Raw genomic sequence first — 18050 nt, 5'->3', positions numbered from 1 at the left:
TCTTCAAACAACAATCCATTGAACTTTCGAGGTGCGGTGTTCCTCTCCCTAGCCAAAGCCAGATTCCTTTGCTCCTTATCTCGTCAACAAGCAACACCAACCGCCGTTTCTGCCGCAGTGACTAACTTTATTGGACCCCTCAGGTCTGAGCCATTTTCCATCTTGGAGCTCCCTCTCTTTATCCCCACCTTCTCATGAGATAACCACGCACGAACTCGCGCTTGGGAATCCCGATCACCACCAGTTTGCTCTGCAGGAGCTGGAGGAAAGAGCAGTCGATTCCCATCCTTCAATCTCCACTCCAAACCCATATTCGAAATGTTATCTATTCGTTCCACGGCTGGTGCCGTTGCCAGAAGGGCACGAACAGCTGCCAACCGTCTGCCCTTGAGTGTCGCTCGTACTCTGCCAAAGGCTTCTGCGGCAGTTGCTCTCTCGAGCAGGAGGGAATACTCTGCTCCTTCCAGCAGCTTGTCAACTCGGTCGACGGTTGTACAATTGCTCAGCAACATCGGCTCCAAGAGAGAAGTTCAGCAATACTTGTCACACTTCAGCTCCGTCTCTTCGCAGCAATTCGCTGTCATTAAGGTTGGAGGAGCTATCATTACCGAGCATCTCGAATCCCTCACCTCTGCCCTCGCATTCCTGAACCACGTTGGACTTTTCCCTGTCGTTGTACACGGTGCCGGGCCACAACTGAATAAGCTTTTAGAGGATGCGGGAGTCGAACCACAGTTTGAGGAGGGCATACGGGTCACAGATGGCAAGACTTTGGCAGTAGCACGCAAGCTCTTTTTGGAGGAGAACTTGAAATTAGTTGAGAAGCTCGAGGAACTGGGAGTTCGTGCTCGTCCGATCACTTCTGGTGTTTTTGGAGCGGAGTACTTGGACAAGGACAAATACAATTTGGTTGGCAAGATCAACAAGGTCAATAAGGGCCCTATCGAGGCTGCTATCAATGCTGGATGTCTGCCAATCTTGACCTCTATGGCTGAGACGCCAGAGGGTCAGGTGTTGAACGTCAACGCTGATGTCGCTGCTGGAGAGCTTGCTCGGGAGCTTCAGCCGCTGAAAATTGTCTACCTTTCTGAGAAGGGAGGACTTTTCAATGCCGATACGAACGAGAAGATCTCTGCTATCAACTTGGATGAGGAATACGAATACTTGATGTCACAATGGTGGTGCAGATACGGAACGAGACTGAAGATCAAGGAGACTAAGCAGTTGCTTGATGGTCTACCACGTACATCCAGTGTTGCTATTATCCACCCAGCAGATCTCCAGAAGGAGTTATTCACGGATACTGGTGCTGGAACCCTCATCCGCAGAGGCAACAAGCTTGCGACTACGACTGCTATTTCGCAATTCGAGGATCTTGAGAAGCTTAAGGATGTTCTTGTTAGAGATCGCGAGGGTCTCGATGCCAGAGCCACTGTTGATAGATACGTGGATGGCTTGAAGAACCGCGAATTCAAGGCATACTTTGACGAGCCTATGGACGCTCTCGCCATTGTCCTACCACCTTCTTCCGAGACCACTCTCGCCAATTTGGCTACCTTCACAATTACAAAGTCTGGATGGTTGACAAACGTAGCCGACAACGTCTTTGCTGCTATCAAGAAGGATCACCCAAAGCTTGTCTGGACCGTCAAGGAGGATGACGAGAACTTGACCTGGTTCTTTGACAAGGCCGACGGAAGTCTTTCCAAGGAGGGAGAGGTTATGTTCTGGTACGGTATTGAGAGCGGCGATGAGGTTAAGGAGCTCATGACCGAATTCTCCAAATACGGTCGTGCCATGCTTGGTGATGCCAACTTGGAGGAGCGTCTTCACAGAGCCGCTAGAGCTGCCAGCGGCATGAGCGCCTCGATGCAACAGAGCGGATCTCCACAACGACAACAAGCTCGTGCTTTCTCAACCAACACCCGCCCAGCTTCTAACACAACCCGTACGACCATTCCTCGAACATTCGCTACTTCATCACGTGGATACGCCACTACCACCAACCCAAACCCACCTTTCGGGGCCAAAAACTCATCTAACACCCAGCCAGCTAAGGTTGCCCTGATTGGTGCTCGAGGATACACCGGACAAGCTCTTATCAACCTTCTCAATGCACACCCAAACATGGATCTCCGACACGTTTCTTCGCGTGAACTTGCTGGCCAAAAGCTCAAGGGCTATGAGAAGAGAGATATCACCTACGAGAACCTCTCAGCTGAGGATGTTCGCCGTATGGAGGAGGCAGGCGAGATCGACTGTTGGGTCATGGCACTTCCCAACGGTGTCTGCAAGCCTTTCGTCGATGCCGTTAACGAAGGAAAGGGACCTCAAAACAGCGTCATCGTTGACCTTTCCGCAGACTATAGATTCGACAGCAAGTGGACTTATGGTCTTCCAGAGCTTGTTAATAGATCCGATATTGCCAAGGCTACCCGTATCTCCAACCCAGGCTGTTACGCAACAGCTGCACAACTCGGTATCGCACCTCTCGTACCTTTCCTCGGCGGTCAACCTACTGTATTTGGTGTGTCTGGGTACTCTGGAGCAGGAACCAAGCCCAGCCCAAAGAATGACGTTGAGAACTTGACCGGTAACATCATTCCTTACAGCTTGACAGACCACATCCACGAGCGCGAGATCAGCAACCAGCTTGGTGTTGACGTCGCATTTGTTCCTCACGTCGCTGTCTGGTTCCAAGGTATTCATCACACCATCAGTCTGCCCCTGAAGCAGACCATGACCAGCAGAGATATCCGCAATTTGTACCAAGAGCGATACGCAGGTGAGAGACTAGTGAAGGTGATCGGTGAGGCCCCTAGCGTGAAGAACATCAGTGGCAAGCATGGTGTGGAGATTGGTGGTTTCGGTGTTCACAGTTCAGGGAAGAGAGTGGTGGTTTGTGCGACGATTGATAATTTATTGAAGGGTGCTGCTACTCAGTGTTTGCGTAAGCTCCCTGTTTTCATCCCATCCTATCTCGCATCCAACAATCACAATCCCACATCACATGTCAAATCATCTAGAACACCAACTGACTTCCTCAAACAGAAAACATGAACCTTGCCTTAGGTTTTGCAGAGTACGAGGGGATCCCACTTGACTAAAGAGTTCATAGATGGGGCCGGTGCATGCATATCCTGGAATTCAAAAGTCTTCAACTTCATTTTGCCATCTATCTTGCTTCGCTCTTTCATTTTTTACGGTGCCAATTGCCCGGTGTTGAGCTTTCTGCGTGTTCATTTCTGCTTGACGTGCCTTGATATTCTAGATAGAGTTCCGCGGGGCTAGTTTCTGTATATATCAAATGGACAAGCAGTTAGAATCCATGCACCTATCAAGAGGTTTTATTTCTCAGCTTGCCTGGCGTAAGGTGCTGTGCCATTCTTGTGTCTTCAGTTCCCATCACGAGCATTTGTCACATTATGCTATTTCTTTTGCAGGTTTTTCCGGTTACAAATGCTTTCCAGCAGCAGCTGTGTGAGTCGTCAAGTTCCTCAACGAAGCTCCAAGTCAAGACATGAAGCCTAGTGGTTGGAATTACATTGGTTTTCCGATTCCGCATGCATCACTAAGTACTTTCATATCAAATATCTCTCTCTTTATTCCTTCAACTGTCATTCCTCATCCGGCCAATGCTTTGAGCACTTTAAGTTAATTAGCAACTCAGTACGGGAACAAAGAATGAAGCCATTGTGTTACGCGAGCCTTTCTTTCGTAGGTCCCGTTGACGATATACTTTCATTTTGTCTTACACAGCAGGGAAAATTTGACATACGACTGCAGCTTCCATTGTAAGAACATCATATCTACCAGAGATAAAAATGGCTCAAAATTATAGCGTGGCACCACCATTTGGAGCACCAATACATAAAATTCGTGTCAAATACTTAAACGATGATGTTAATGGGGGTCCTTCTCGCCCACCTGGAGGAAAGCCTGTTTTCAAGCCCAAAGGAAGAGGAAGAGGAGATAGCGAGGACGACTCCAGACAGTCGCCAGAGATATCCGATGAGCCAATCCCTTTCGTATCTGGAAACGGCGAGGACCCAGACTTATCACGTCTACTTCCGTATCTAGCGCTCGGGTTCGCGCCTCAATCTCCACCTCCACGTCTCCTGGAAGATGCCTACATGTGTGGTATCAACGCATTAGCCACCGGTCTGGAGGCTGTAAGGAGTCTACTTGTGGAGTATGATTCGCCACTGGACGATCATTTGATCGTTGAGGATATAAGAGCGATGCTGGAAGGACACGGCTATGAAGTGGAAGCGAGAAATCTTGTTGTGGAAATAGGAAAAGTAGATGAGGCTACAGATGAGCCTTTAGAGGAGTACCTTCAAGATTATCTTGAGGCGAATGTAGTTGGGATTCATCAGCTGATGTAAGTCTTTCACGACATGCCCATGTCAAAGGCTTGTTTACTAACATGCTCCAAGTGTGCTTATGCGAATGATCAATACGCGACTAGACTCCAAATTCAATATCGGATTCATCACTGAGGGATTCAGAGGGAGGTACGAGCCCGTGTTTTCCGATCCAAACGCACCATTAGTCGTCTCCGGTGACAGAATATGGAACCCCGATTTCGTCCAGCCGCACGAAGTATACTTCCAGCAGCAATACCCTTACGGCCCTACAATCTGGCTCCATAACGACAACGCCGGCAAGATCAAAGAGAGCCACGAGCAGGGCGTATACTACTCTTCGGACGTCAGTCATTGGGAAGCTATGACACCCAAAATTGATCCTCGGGCACGCGAGGCAATCAACCGCTGGAATCTCGAGGCTCAAACACGGGCCTTAGTCGACCAAGGTCTAGCTATGATTCGAGAGAATATAGAACTAGAACATGAAAACGACATGGAGATGATATACGCTGGCCACTTCGCCACCCTGGTCCCTACTCCGCCCGACACACCCACCGAAGGCACAGCCGTAGTTGACCTAGGCGGCCAACACGCCGAAATTGCAATCCCAGATCTAAAGCACATATCATACACGCCTAACACCGGCCTGCCCATCGAACCACCCATATACAAGCCCGGCATCCCCAACTTCCGCATTCTCTTGGTGAAAAAGGGTCCTCCGAAAGGGGCACGAGGACGCTACCCCATCATCAAGAAATTCAACATCTCCCGCGGCGAATGTTTTCACGTTCTACCTGACTTCAAAGTCTTGCATCCAAAAGTCCGCCGTATTGAGGGTGGAGAGACGGGAGAGATTGACAATACTGGGAAGTTTATGGGGGTTTGTAATAAGCCCTGGGGGCTGGAAAGTACCCAGCGTCTTGTGGCGTATCCGCATGGTATGATGCTTCCGCTTGCGAGGCTTGAGAGTGATATTGAGGGGGTTGATGGGTTTGAGAAGGAGGAGGTGGTGCTTGTTACGGAGAGGTTGGAAGGTCTGGGGGAGGATGGGGAGTGGAGGTACTGTGTTTATGATATTGATGGGGAATTTGCGGTTGCGAGGGGGGAGCAGTTGGTGAGGTGGGCTACGGAGGCCTTTAGTTTGAGGTTTGATAAGGTGGAGTTGAAGAATAAACTTAAAATGCTGACTGTGACGACGGGGTTTCAGAAGAATGGAGAAGAGGATGGAGAAGAAGATGTGGAGGAGGATGGGAAGGGGAGAGGGAAAGGGAAGGCTGCGAGTAAGAAGAATGCGAAGGGAAAGGAAAAGGCGGTTGAAGAAGTACCGATGCCGAAGGCGAGTAAGAGAACAAAGAAGACAGAGGCATCAGAACAGGCTTCACCCAAGAAGACTGGGAAGAGAAAGGCGGTTACTGGCGAGGACGAGAATGACGACGACGACGACTTGTCACCACCCGAGCCAAGTAAGAAGAAGGCGAAGGCTTCGGCTAAGAAAGCTGGTAAGAAAGCTGGGAAGAGGAAGATGGATGCGGACGAGGAAGAGGAGGACGAAGAGGATGTGTCACAGCCTGGGCCGAGTAAGAAGAAGCCTAGGGTTTCAGCTAGGGAAACTGGTAAAAACAAGGCGGTTAAGGATGAAGATGAGGAGGAAGAAGAGGCTCTGTCACAGCCTGAAGTGATTAACAAGAAAGCAAAGAGTTCTACTAAGAAAGGTGCTAAGAGGAAAGCAATTGACGATGAGGAAGAGGACGAAGAGGATGAGGAAGACGATGCGCCCGAACCTGGACCGAGTAGGAAGAGGGCCAGGTTTTCAGTAACTACAGGTGGTAAGGGAAAGGCGGCCAAAAACCAGCCGCCGCCGAAGGGGAGTAAGAAGTCGTTGAAGAAGAAGTAGGATATAGGGGATGAGAAGGAACATAGTTCCCTCGTTGGCGAAGACCGGAGGCGGAAACTAGGGTGTCGAGGCTGCTGTTTCCATGTCTGTTCTATAAATACTCGTTTAGTGAATTTAACCCTTTATTGATTGTTTAGTATGATTTGGAATTCAGAATTCTTCTCAAAATAAAAACCGAATACGTGTGACTACCCTTCCAAGTTAAAATGGAAGCATTCATACATAAGCCGACTTTAAAAGCACTGCAGAAATGTGTCAAACGAGAAGACTCTACAACGCTCCCTGTCAGGAAGTCTTTCGTGTCTAGTGTTTACATCAGCTGCCGAATATCCTTGATGTTCGCTAAATGTTAGCTTATTCTCGGGGAGGACTTCCCCCGGACAACCTATCCCATTTATCCATCCTCGTTTACCCGTCACAACATCACTCCTTCATCCAAACTACCCCATTACCCCGCGCTTTATCATCCCGAGTTATCGGCATACTCCACGGAGTCTTTACCACCAAGTATACTTATCCTTTAGTGTCGCTGACTCTTTTGCGTATGCTGGTTCAATAATCTACCGAGATACCGAGCAACTTAGGCGGGAAGTTGATGATCTTCAATACCAAAACGTAGCTGCAGGAGCCGGGAGAGTATCCCAGCGCTCTAGTGGGTATACAGCGGGGTGAGTGAAAGTGACGTGATAATGAAAATTATTTACTTCCGTATCACAGTCTTTCTTTTCGTTTTCTTGTGGCATTTTTCTAGTATCTTTCATGCTATTTCCTGGGCCATTGAAATTTATAGAACGTACGTTGAAGTCAGCCTGAAACAAATTTCAACTTCAGATGATAAAAGATGCAGCTCCCCTCTATTGCCCTCCTCACTTTCACAAATTTAGCAACTTCGACTTCAATAGATCGTGAACGAGTCGTAAGACAATTTAATCCAATTCGTCATGCCAGTTCAAACTCCACCCCTATGCAAGTCGGTAATGGCAACTTCGCTTTCGGAGCAGATATCACAGGACTGCAAACATTCCAACCGTTTGCAATCATGTCATCTTGGGGATGGCACAACTTCTCATTGCCGACCGCTCCCGGACAGTCCAAGATTTCAGATTTCACGGGTCTAGATTGGTACTTAAATTTTCTCAGATGTTTCCAGTCCGAGAGCCTTGGCTAATGAACATAGGTGGACACATGGAAGACTGGTCAATTACAACCAACCAAACCCAGCAGAACCTTTGATCTCGAATTGGCTCATCCAGAATCCGCAACGAGTCAACTTGGGAAGAATTGGTTTCTGGTTCCAAGACAGCCAGCACATTACTGAAGCTAGCTTATCAGAAAAATCACAAACTTTAGACCTCTACTCCGGAATCATCACTTCAGAGTTCACTGTCCTCGGCTCCCAAGTCAGAGTCAGAACTTCATCCGATCCTGATTCGGATACCATATCCGTCCAAGTTGAATCTAACCTCATCGACTCAGGCCACTTAGGGATCTTCTTCGACTATCCCTATCCCATTGCTCAGAAATTTGATGCTCCATTTGCAGGTGTTTGGAACGCCACTTCGAAACATACCACTACTCTTCAACAGAGCGGAAACAGAGCTCAAATCACCCACAACATGGATTCAACAACATATTACACGTCAATCAAATGGCAAGGAAAAGACTCCATCACCGGGCCCCTACCATCCTCACATCGTTACATTCTACAACCTTCTCCCAAGACCGGTAGCTCTCTCTCCCTCAGCGTCAAATTCTCCCCAAACCTCACCCGCTCAATCCCCAGTCCCAAATCAATCGCCAGATCTTCCGCAAAATGGTGGTCCAACTACTGGGAATCAGGCGCCTTCATCGACCTGACCCACACCAAATCCCCCAATGCAACCGAACTCCAACGCCGCATAATCCTCTCCCAATACCTCCTCGCCGTCAACGAAGCTGGACACGACCCACCCCAAGAATCCGGCCTCGTCAACAACGGCTGGTACGGCAAATTCCACATGGAGATGATCCTCTGGCACTCTGCGCAATGGGCGCGCTGGGGAAAATGGGAGATTTTCAATCGAGCTATTCCGGGTGTATATGAGCGGTTTTTGGCGAGCTCGTTGGATAGAGCGAGGGAGATGGGGTGGAAGGGGGCGAAGTGGGGGAAGATGAGTGATCCGACGGGGAGGAGCGCGCCGGGGGAGATTAATTCGTTGTTGATATGGCAGCAGCCGCATCCGTTTTATTTTGCGGAATTGGAGTGGAGGGCGTTCCCGACGAGGAAAACGTTGAAGGAGTGGGATGAGGTGTTGACGAAGAGTGCGGAGTTCATGGCGGATTTTGCTTGGTGGAATGAGACGGCTGGTAGGTCTCTGTGACGTTTCTGTTTTCTATCCATTCCAGAATCTCGGCAGTCAGAGGCTACTTTAAGATCCGTTAAATTGACAAGGACCTAGGGCACTACGATCTCGGGCCCCCAATGTACCCCGTCAGCGAAAATACCAACCCAAATGCCACCATAAACCCAACCTTCGAACTCGCCTACTGGCACTTCGGTCTCAATATCGTCTCTCTCTGGAAGACTCGGCAGAACATGTCAATCCGATCAACATGGACGCACGTCAACGACAACCTCGCACCTCTACCGGTCATAAATGACACCTACGCAGTCTATCAAGATATCCCCAACATGTGGATCGACCCCAATACTTACTACGACCACCCAGGTATGACTGGCATTTATGGTCTCCTCCCTCCCGGACCCGGTCTCAACCTCACCGTGATGCGCAACACAGCCGAGAAAGTGCGAGAAATCTGGGATTTCGAAAATCTTTTCGGATGGGATTTCCCCATGTTGGCTATGAATGCTGCCAGATTGGGGGATAGTGAACAGGCTGTGAAGTATCTTTTGGATGATTTGTGGATGTTTGATGATGTGGGAATGCCCGTGGGAGGGGTGAGGGTACCGACGCCGTACTTTCCGAGTAGTGGGGGTCTGTTGCTTGCTGTGGCTATGCTTGCGGGTGGTTGGGATGGGTGTACTGTGGGGGTGAGTAGGTGGCCTAAGGGGTGGGATGTTAGGAGTGAGGGATTTGAGAAGGCGTTGTAGTACGTTAACGTCGTGATGCTCCAAAGTAAATAAAAAGTTGTGATATTAAGCGAGAAATACGGGGGTTCTGTGCTGCGATTGCCACGTGCTAAACCCTTGACGATGTGACTTACAGGACACCGTAATACTAGAAACGACTTTGCGTAGCTATATAGATACACCTTTGAGAAATAATAACCTAAAGACGTGTATCAGTCGTACAGAGGAAATCAGTTTTAGAGAATCCCTAAATGGTTGAATCGAGAGTCTCCATGGATTCCAATCCTATAAATAAAGGTTCTGTGCCACTACATGATCGTTCAATCCACGTAACAAATGACTAAACGATTATCTTACAAACTGAATTTACTTCCATTACATTTAGATATTACAGTTGCACCAGAACTTATCTCAGAAGAAAGTGTAAGGTTCCTCTTGTTTACGCGAGCAAGCGAGCAGGCAGCCAATGTAGCAACCACTCAACCAACGATTCACCTTTCTTTAGCACTCTCCTAACTCACTCAAAGTAAACAAACCTGCGAAATGCAACAAAACCCTGCTATTTCCCTCATTCGCCTCGCTTGCCTAGCCCCATCCAATTCACCTCCATTACCTATTAGTATGCATAAATTAACTTCTACGCCTCTATGACTCACTGGAAGTAAATAGAGCTGCGATATGCAACAAAACGCTTCTAAGAGAAGGAGATGTGTTGACACTTGACACTTGACAGTGACCATGTACAGTGTAGGTGGTGATTTTTGCTACTATATGTATGGAGAAGTCTACTTTATTCGTCTCTCCACTACACATTGAGCCAGACCTTCGTGGTAAGAAATCGTACCTAAGCACGACTTAGACCCCCAAAAGCTACAACCTACAAGGCGACAACAAAACATATTCATATCATAAAATTAAAATATCTACTCTATCAGCCTCCTTCCCTCCCCAGAAGACTCTCTACTTACAAGTACTCCCCTTCCTCTCCACCCCGTCATCTATGCATTCCTCCTCATCCTCAACAATCCCTTGACCTTCTGCCACGGCCCAACCCCATACCCAACCTCCACCACCGCCCTCGTAAACTCATACCCCTTCTTCGTATCCGCAATCGGATACCTCACCTGCTCAGGAATAGCCGTCTTAACACCCGCCCAGAAGAACCGATCCTCACAAACAGCCTTCAGATTACACAATCCCCTCAACCCCTCCTCGCCTGCAAACCGTCCATATCCACTACCGCGCTGTCCGCCAAAGGGTAGTTGAACAGCGTAGTACACGGCAAAATCGTTGATTGCTACCATACCAGTCTTGAGATGCTGGACAACCGCATCGACTGTGAAGCCGGGGCTTCCAAAGACTGAGGCGCCGAGACCGAAGTCAGGTGCGTTTGCGATACGGCAGGAGTCTTCTGCGTCTTTGGCTTTCATGACGACGCAGATAGGACCGAAGCATTCCTCGTTCGCGATGGCCATCTCAGGTGTTACACCGACGAGGAGAGTAGGCTGAAAGTAGTGGCCTGAGTGGTGGACTGGGTGGTTGAGGCGTTCTCCACCAGCGAGGAGTTGAGCGCCGTCTTTGACGGCTGCGGAGATGAGATTCTCGAGGCGGTCGAACGAGGCGTCTGAGATCATGGCGCCGACGTCAACTTGAGACTCTTTTGGGGCGTCGAGCACGGAGCCGACCCGGAGGGCTTTGATTCTAGGCTCGAGCATCATGACGAGTTGGTCGTACACTAGGGGAGTGGCGATGATACGTTCGATACCAATGCAGTTCTGTCCAGCGGCTTGGAAGGTACCGCGGAGGAGAATCTCGACAATGCGAGGTAGGTCCTTGACCGCAGAGTCCAACACGATAGCGGCATCTTTACCTCCTAATTCAGCAACCACAGGCGTCAGAGACTTTGCGGCCGATGCTGCAACGAGTTTGGCAATAGGTCTGCTACCAATGAATGTGACATGGGAGATCGAAGGGTGCGAAGTGAGGTAATTAGCAGTCTGAGGCCATGTAGTAACAACCTGGACCAAATTCGTGTTATGTCCACAGACCGCAAGCGCGCCTTTGACAATGAGCGAAAAGTAATTGGAACTCCAAGCAGTATTCTCCGATGCCTTGACAACAATGCCGTTTCCAGCAAAGATCGCAGAGATCATTGGACCAAGCAGGTTGTGGAAAGGGTAGTTCCAAGAAACCAATGCTGCAACCACACCCAGAGGCTCGTAGACAACCTTGTTCTTCTTGTACATCATAAGGAGGTTCGTGGGTCTGCTGGATGGCTTCAATGCTTTCTCGCCGTGTCTGAGTGTCCAACGGAGCTTCTCAACCGTAACCAGAATCTCTCCCAGTGTGGCATCAATCATTGTCTTTCCCGAATCCAGACAGGCAACCCTGCAGATCTCCTCTTGATTGTCTAGAATATGTTGAAGCAAGCATCGTAAGACTTGTCGGCGCTGCGCGAACGTTGTATTCTTCCATTTCTCCTGCGAAGTCTGCGCTTTCTCAATTGCTCGGTCGATACCTTCGGGGGTAGTAGGATTTACGAGCCCTAGGAATTCGCCTGTAGCTGGTGCATAGCATTGGATTGCTGTTGAACCAGGAGCCTGCCATATGTCAGTCTGGAGGTCAATTGCAGTATGGAGGGGTAGCTCGTACCTTGATTGAAGGGTTCTCCATGACCCTCCCATCGCCAGGAGGATTGGGAACCTCAATCTGGTACTTTATGATCTCCTCCGATGTCAACCATGTGAAGAACTTGATCCCATAGTACATCCAAACTGCCACAAACGTCAATGCACCGCTGACGGAAATAACCAGATACCACCAGCTACCAACTGTCAGTTGTGCGAACGGAGGAACTCTGCAGAGTCCTTGCAGGAGCCCAGCACTTACACCTCATCATCAGTCATGCCATCCAGGTAAAAACCCTCTCGCTGAACCGGGACCTCTGCCTCCATTACGTCGATGTTGTTGCCGATCAAATCCTCAACTCGAAATCTTCAGCCTTGTGCAAGTGCTGTGCAGCCTGTCGTCGATTCAGGGGCAGGGCAGCTCGGATTTTTATTGACGTCTGTCGCGAGAAAAGAAAACCAAATTCGAGCAGACAAGTTCTTATGCTGAAAATCGCATCGCTGGTAAGGACACCGTAGCAGCCAACAAGAGGCGAAAAACAGAAGCAGAAACAGAAGCAGAAGAAGCAGAATGCGCTGTATGGGAAGTCGGCGTCTCTCGCACTCCTGCAGGCCTCTCTTTGTCCTCACGCGTTCGCAGAATTTTGGATTCTGGGGAAGGAGGACCCCTGCTAGCGTTCCTGTCACTTTAGCCTGAACTCTCCTGCCGGTCCGCAGAGACGCGGGGAGGCTCGTCTCTCGTATGCCTCTTTTGGCTGGAGATTCGTTCGCTGCAAAGGGGTGGCTTGGAGTGGCATTGAATTGTTACAACTGGATCTTGATACTGCTTATTTGGCTCCCATTTGCTGTCTTTTTTGGACTTTTTACGATGCTGGAATTGGTTTGGGCAAACTACCAACCAATAGAAATCTAATCATCCTCAGTGAATGTGTCTTCGTTGTATGCATTTGATCCCATGATTTGAAAAAGATATGTTTTCGTGGACATTGTACAAGAAATTTGCTCTAAATAAATCTATGCTTTGAGTCTTTGTACGTATCAGGATTACTATATTGCCAGCACCCAAGCCTTGTCCTCCAAAACTCCACATATATGCCATGTACACAGCTGATCAACACTGGATTGTCCAAGTAGCGAGGTAGCATCCTCCCCAGCAGATCTCCGATAGTCTAAACCTATAGCAATGATATTTGAGTCGTAAGGATCATAAGTATATCCAAAATGTGTCAATCAACATCAGCCCCCCGTCATCAACTTAATTATCGCTGAAATCTGAGCAGTCGCTTAATTCCTATCATTTTCTGGTCAGTACCTTATTTTGAAAGCCTTCAAGTCTTTGCAAAATTTCACAAATATACAACTGAAATACACTTACTTCATCAGAATCCGAATCTACCTTCTTCACCCTCTTCCTCACAACCTTCTTCCTCTTCACACCCCCCTTACCCTCACCAACCTCTTTCTTCAACGCCACAAACCCGGGCCTCTTCTTCCCCTCCTTCCGGTCCACAAGATGCTCAATCGGACAAACGGTCTCCTCCCACTTCTTCGTCCCCCACGACGTATTCGACCTACACCTATAACACCTCTTCCCATGCAGAATAAGCAACTGATGCAACGAGTACTTCAAATGATCCGGCACGCGAACTTCGCAATGACTATACGTCTGATCTCTATTGGCCTTCTCCGGAACCCAACCAAGCCATCTACAGTGCCGCCAGACGTGCGTGTCGACTGCGAAGCTGGGGACTTTCATGCAGAAGAGGAGAACGCAGGAAGAGGTTTTGACCCCGATTCCTTTGAATTTCATCATTTCTTCCATGGCTTCGAAGGGTTTCATGCGCGTGATGCGGTCGAGGGAGAGCATGTTTCGTTCTAGCAGAGCAATCTCGTCCTTTCTCATCTCTTCGGACGCAGGTTCTTGTTCTCGGACAGCGTTCTCGGGGTCCTCAGACTTCGCCCCGTGGCGAAGGAATTCGAGGCGGGCAACATTCTGCTCGTAGACAGTATCAAGGATGGACTTGATATCCACCGACTTGACGTTCTGGTGCCCTCCTCGCTTGATCGCTTCTGTGATACTGGGGATATCAGATCTCCGAACAGCATCCCAGTTGATGCTTCCTTTCCCAGGACCCGAGGTCTGGAGACCATATGCTTTCTGGAGCCCTTCTAGGGCACGATTGGCGTTAGTAGAAGATGTTGTGGCGCTCAGACGAGTTCGGATGAGTGCATCGAGAAGGTCAGGAACCTCGCCACAGCCAGCAACTTTCATTGATGGCGTAGCGATGATTTTCGGTGCTTCGACTTTCCCGTGCGCCTTAGATAAAATACGATTGACTTCCTCGCAGGCTTCAGGTGTAGGCATATTGTGATCTGGATACGGGGTGGAACCAGGCGTGAAGTGGTACTTCTTCGCCTTCTTAGCTGCGGTCTTCAGACTCGGCGAACTGACTGGCTTGGAAGGACTTGGTGGTTTGACTGGGGTTTTAGTCAGTTCCTCAGACTTGATATCTGGTGATCGCTTGACTCGCTTGCGTGTAGGTTTCGAATCCTCAAAGTTCGAAATATCGGGCTTCCAGCGGAGGGAGTGAGGAAGTGATGCATCTTCGATAGGTTCGAGTTTGGCCTTCGGCTTTCGAGTTACATCAGGCATTGTGTGAGGTAAGAACAGGAGTGACCATGAAATGCAATGTAAAAGAATCAACTGATGAATGATAACGATCCAGGACCCTACAGTAGGAGAATATAGATGTTCCGGTGATAAATGCAGAGGGGAACCAAGTGACTAAAACAAAATTTGTATAATTCTCAATTGATTATCATCCGAACTTCTGCCTCATAGGACTAATGGAGTGATTGATCGAGAAGTTCTTACATTTGGATGATTCCAATTGAGTTGACCATTGTGAAGTCAGAAAAGGAAGAGGCGTCTAGGGAGAGTGATGACGCCAGTGAAACGAGGCTACCACCAATTTGTTAGCCTCGCATGGACCCACTTTTCCCTTTTGGAGCAGTTACGATTTGATCGACTCTTAACCATGGAAAAGCACTCCAATCAATAACCATCGATTTGAAGCTTGACAAATTGGACTTTGAAATGGAGAGAGTTTTGTTCTGGTTGGCAAAGAAATATGAGAACGGAGATTGTCATTCTCGTCTGAAAACGGACACAGAGTAAGGAGCCGAGGCAACGGTCAAGAGCTATTGGATTAAACTCTGAAAACCTTCAAATATAATACTGGTCGTACGATGAAGCACATAATGGTATCTCGGAAAGGGTGTATGCTCCCCATGGCCTATCTGGCATGCATGTAGCAACACCATTGGGATGTCATACAATATGCCCCTTGAGCACTTGCGTGACAAGAACCAGACTTTGAAGGTGTTTGTGCCATTACAGTTCACTCAAGAAATGGAGATGTTGAGGAGAACAGGGAGTGATCCCAACAGTCTCTATTTGGTTTTGATACAACCATAACTTGGAACGAGACAGCCATCCTTGCGCCCCATGCAAATATAAAGAATACCCAATGCATCAGTACCCAAACCACATAATACCCAAGCCAGTCTATTCATAACCCCTATGTGGATCAGTGGCGAAATTATGCAAGCTGTTCAACATTAGCAATGGAAACGTGTGCTGTGAGCAGGGCAAACATACCTGATATCATGGCGATCCCTGACGGGAGGCGTCCCCGAATCATCCCGTTCTCTTTTCCGTCTCTCATGGCCAGCGAGATCAATCCCATTGACCTTGCTTCCATTAACCGGGCCATCGGATGCAGGAATGATATTGCCTTGCGCATCGACCGCGACGCCCTTCTTGATCAGGTCAAGCTCCTTGTCGCTGGCAACTCCGTTGAGGACAGCCTCCTTAGCACTCTCCAGAACTTTCAACTTCTTGGATTCGCCTCGGACGCGCTCAAGATGCTCAAAGTACCCGTCTGTGACGGGAGTAACATATTTGCCACAAAAAACACCAACTTCAAACTCCTGATCCTTGCGCGGCGATTCCTCGGCGCACGCAGCTTTCAGGTCTGCAAGTGTCTGATATATAACTTCCTCGGCACCGATATGTCTGGCGATTGCTTTGCGGTCGCGATTGTGGGCTACGAGCTCTAGCGGAGAAGCAAGATCAATGCCGTAAATATGAGCATGTGTGATTGGCGGGGCGCAGGACGCGCAGATTACCTTCTTCGCACCAGCTTCGCGGGCCATGGTGACGATTTCTCGACTTGTAGTACCACGTACAATACTGTCGTCGACCAGGAGAACGACCTTATCCTTGAACTCCGATGGAATAGCACTCAATTTCCGGCGCACCGATTTTTGTCGCGCGCCTTGACCAGGCATAATGAAAGTCCTGAAGACATATCTGTTCTTGACGAATCCTTGGCAATATGGTATTTTCAAGAACTCCGACAGACTTGCTGCTGACGTATTGGAAGTTTCCGGGATGGGAATAACCACGTCAATCTCTTTGACAGCTTCTTCGCCCAGTGTGTCCAGGATGGTTTGTGCGAGCTTCCGACCCATATTCTGCCTGCTTCGGTGGACGCTAATTCCATCAATGATCGTATCGGGTCTTGCGAAATAAACATATTCGAAGATATCTGGAGAATAAGCAAGCTGGGGGACTACTTGGCGGAAGACTGGCACCGAGCCCTTGCGAATGATTACGGCTTGTCCGGGAAGAATATCGACGATATCAGAGAAACCAAGTTGGCGAAGGGCAATTGACTCCGAAGCCATCATGTAATCTGTAGTTCCATGCAGAGTCGCAGATGGTCGAGATCCGAGAACCAATGGGCGAATACCGTGGGGATCTCGGAAACCCAGGATACCGAATCCTGCTACCATGGCGGTACAGGCCCAACCGCCGACACACTTCCCGTACATCCGGGTCAGACTCTGGAAGATATCCTCCTCGTTGACACGGAATTTGCCCGTCTCATTGAGCTCGTTGGCAAAGATATTCAGCATCAATTCACTGTCACTGTCGGTGTTGATATGTCGGTGGGCATCTCTATCAAGGATGATGCGGAGATGCTCGGCATTGATCAAGTTTCCATTATGTGCGAATGTAATTCCGTAGGGACTATTCACGTAGAATGGTTGTGCTTCGGCGCTGGCGCTGCTACCAGCAGTGGGGTATCTTAGATGGCCCAAGCCCATAAAACCCGGCAGATCCTGGACTCGCGATCCATCGTGGAAGACCTTCGCGGCCATTCCATTTCCTTTGCACTGGTATATGCGCCCTCCGGAGGCACAGGTCGCGATTCCGCAGGCATCTTGACCGCGATGTTGGAGGTAATACAGGGCGTCGTGGAGGTCGGCAGCAGCAGTTGTCGCAGAAAGACTCTCGATATCACCGAGGATGAGGGCAAGAATACCACACATTTTGACAGTCTGTGCAGAATATTGATGCGAAAATCTTTCGACAATCCGTCAGCATGGTCGAGAACAGAAGTGCTGTAGTATTGGAGCTATGGGGAAGGTGGGGTTCAGTCGAAATTTTAATCCGCAGAATTTGCTAGGAAGTCTAACATCTTAAAAATTTGTGTTCATCATGACCCAGTGGTAGTACATGAACAACGAGCAGTAACAGCAAGAGAAACGCGTCTGGTAACTCACAATTCGTAGCTCTGCCTTTGGAAACGGATTGCTGGCTCGAAATCGAGGATACGGACAAGACACTGATAACGCGTCCGAGAAGTTTTGAAGGTGCAGAGAGGGCGAACTGCACTCTCAGTCAGGAGGAGGATAGATCCCAAGAATGAATCTGGGCTTCGATCGAGGACAACTGGATGACGAGGCTTGGGAGCAGGACAGGAATGTCTTGGTCGTCGAACACATTTTGTAAGTTTATTTTATTGCAAGTGCAAACTCCGGAAAGGACTTTTTTAAGTCTGCGACTTCGGCTATTTGTCGCCCCTTTACCGGCGCCAAGCCATGGTGGGGTTGGATCAGAGATACTGGTGGGGGATGTCATTGGAACTCCCAATGTTTAATCAGCTGGTCATGATAAACGGCGCACTGAATTATGGAAGGGAACAGATAATAGCCCCTCGCGCCGTCTGCAGTTGCAC

At 48.9% G+C, this 18050-nt stretch overlaps 6 protein-coding genes across 7 annotated transcripts; 3 read left to right on the top strand and 3 right to left on the bottom strand.

Moving 5' to 3' along the window:
- Positions 1 to 318: 318 nt before the first annotated feature.
- Positions 319 to 3107, top strand: ARG6 (Protein arg-6, mitochondrial; the record flags this gene model as incomplete). The annotated part of the gene is made up of 2 exons (XM_058495915.1): positions 319 to 2950; positions 3052 to 3107. 2 exons carry the CDS (start codon positions 319 to 321, stop codon positions 3105 to 3107), a joined length of 2688 nt encoding a protein of 895 aa, XP_058354644.1.
- Positions 3108 to 3824: 717 nt separating this feature from the next.
- On the top strand, positions 3825 to 6264 carry ONS95_002648 (uncharacterized protein; the record flags this gene model as incomplete). Its single annotated transcript, XM_058495914.1, has 2 exons — positions 3825 to 4384; positions 4440 to 6264. The coding sequence occupies 2 exons, from the start codon at positions 3825 to 3827 to the stop codon at positions 6262 to 6264; spliced, it is 2385 nt and encodes a 794-aa protein (XP_058354643.1).
- A 402-nt stretch (positions 6265 to 6666) lies between these two features.
- Positions 6667 to 9406, top strand: ONS95_002647 (uncharacterized protein). Of its 2 annotated transcripts, none has more exons than XM_058495913.1 (4): positions 6667 to 6932; positions 7096 to 7386; positions 7442 to 8610; positions 8703 to 9406. In XM_058495913.1, exons 2-4 carry the CDS (start codon positions 7106 to 7108, stop codon positions 9353 to 9355), a joined length of 2103 nt encoding a protein of 700 aa, XP_058354642.1. In that variant the 5' UTR covers positions 6667 to 6932; positions 7096 to 7105; the 3' UTR covers positions 9356 to 9406. The 2 variants fall into 2 exon arrangements, with proteins under 2 accessions (XP_058354642.1, XP_058354641.1); XM_058495912.1 differs by having other exon boundaries at positions 6667 to 7057; positions 7112 to 7386.
- A 926-nt stretch (positions 9407 to 10332) lies between these two features.
- Positions 10333 to 12288, bottom strand: MSC7 (Meiotic Sister-Chromatid recombination aldehyde dehydrogenase; the record flags this gene model as incomplete). The annotated part of the gene is made up of 3 exons (XM_058495911.1): positions 10333 to 11934; positions 11987 to 12158; positions 12224 to 12288. 3 exons carry the CDS (start codon positions 12286 to 12288, stop codon positions 10333 to 10335), a joined length of 1839 nt encoding a protein of 612 aa, XP_058354640.1.
- A 297-nt stretch (positions 12289 to 12585) lies between these two features.
- On the bottom strand, positions 12586 to 14873 carry ONS95_002645 (uncharacterized protein). Its single transcript, XM_058495910.1, has one exon. It carries the CDS (start codon positions 14612 to 14614, stop codon positions 13256 to 13258), a length of 1359 nt encoding a protein of 452 aa, XP_058354639.1. The 5' UTR covers positions 14615 to 14873; the 3' UTR covers positions 12586 to 13255.
- On the bottom strand, positions 14874 to 17822 carry ADE4_1 (amidophosphoribosyltransferase). The gene has a single exon (XM_058495909.1). The coding sequence runs from the start codon at positions 17359 to 17361 to the stop codon at positions 15583 to 15585; it is 1779 nt and encodes a 592-aa protein (XP_058354638.1). The 5' UTR covers positions 17362 to 17822; the 3' UTR covers positions 14874 to 15582.
- Between the last annotated feature and the right edge of the window lie 228 nt (positions 17823 to 18050).

Source organism: Cadophora gregata (genome assembly GCF_030347475.1).
Source record: "Cadophora gregata isolate MNR1 chromosome Unknown scaffold_11, whole genome shotgun sequence".
NCBI classification, from domain to species: domain Eukaryota; kingdom Fungi; phylum Ascomycota; class Leotiomycetes; order Helotiales; family Ploettnerulaceae; genus Cadophora; species Cadophora gregata.
Note: the sequence above shows the minus strand (reverse complement) of the source record. Positions and strands in the feature narration are given on the sequence as shown.

Coding starts and splice junctions, on each gene's coding strand:
- ADE4_1 (XM_058495909.1), bottom strand. CDS start 17,361: ATGTGTGGTATTCTTGCCCTCATCCTCGGTGATATCGAGAGTCTTTCT.
- ONS95_002645 (XM_058495910.1), bottom strand. CDS start 14,614: ATGCCTGATGTAACTCGAAAGCCGAAGGCCAAACTCGAACCTATCGAA.
- ONS95_002647 (XM_058495913.1), top strand. CDS start 7,106: ATGCAGCTCCCCTCTATTGCCCTCCTCACTTTCACAAATTTAGCAACT. Junction 7,387..7,441: donor GATTTCACGGGTCTAGATTG/GTACTTAAATTT, acceptor TAATGAACATAG/GTGGACACATGGAAGACTGG. Junction 8,611..8,702: donor TTGGTGGAATGAGACGGCTG/GTAGGTCTCTGT, acceptor ACAAGGACCTAG/GGCACTACGATCTCGGGCCC.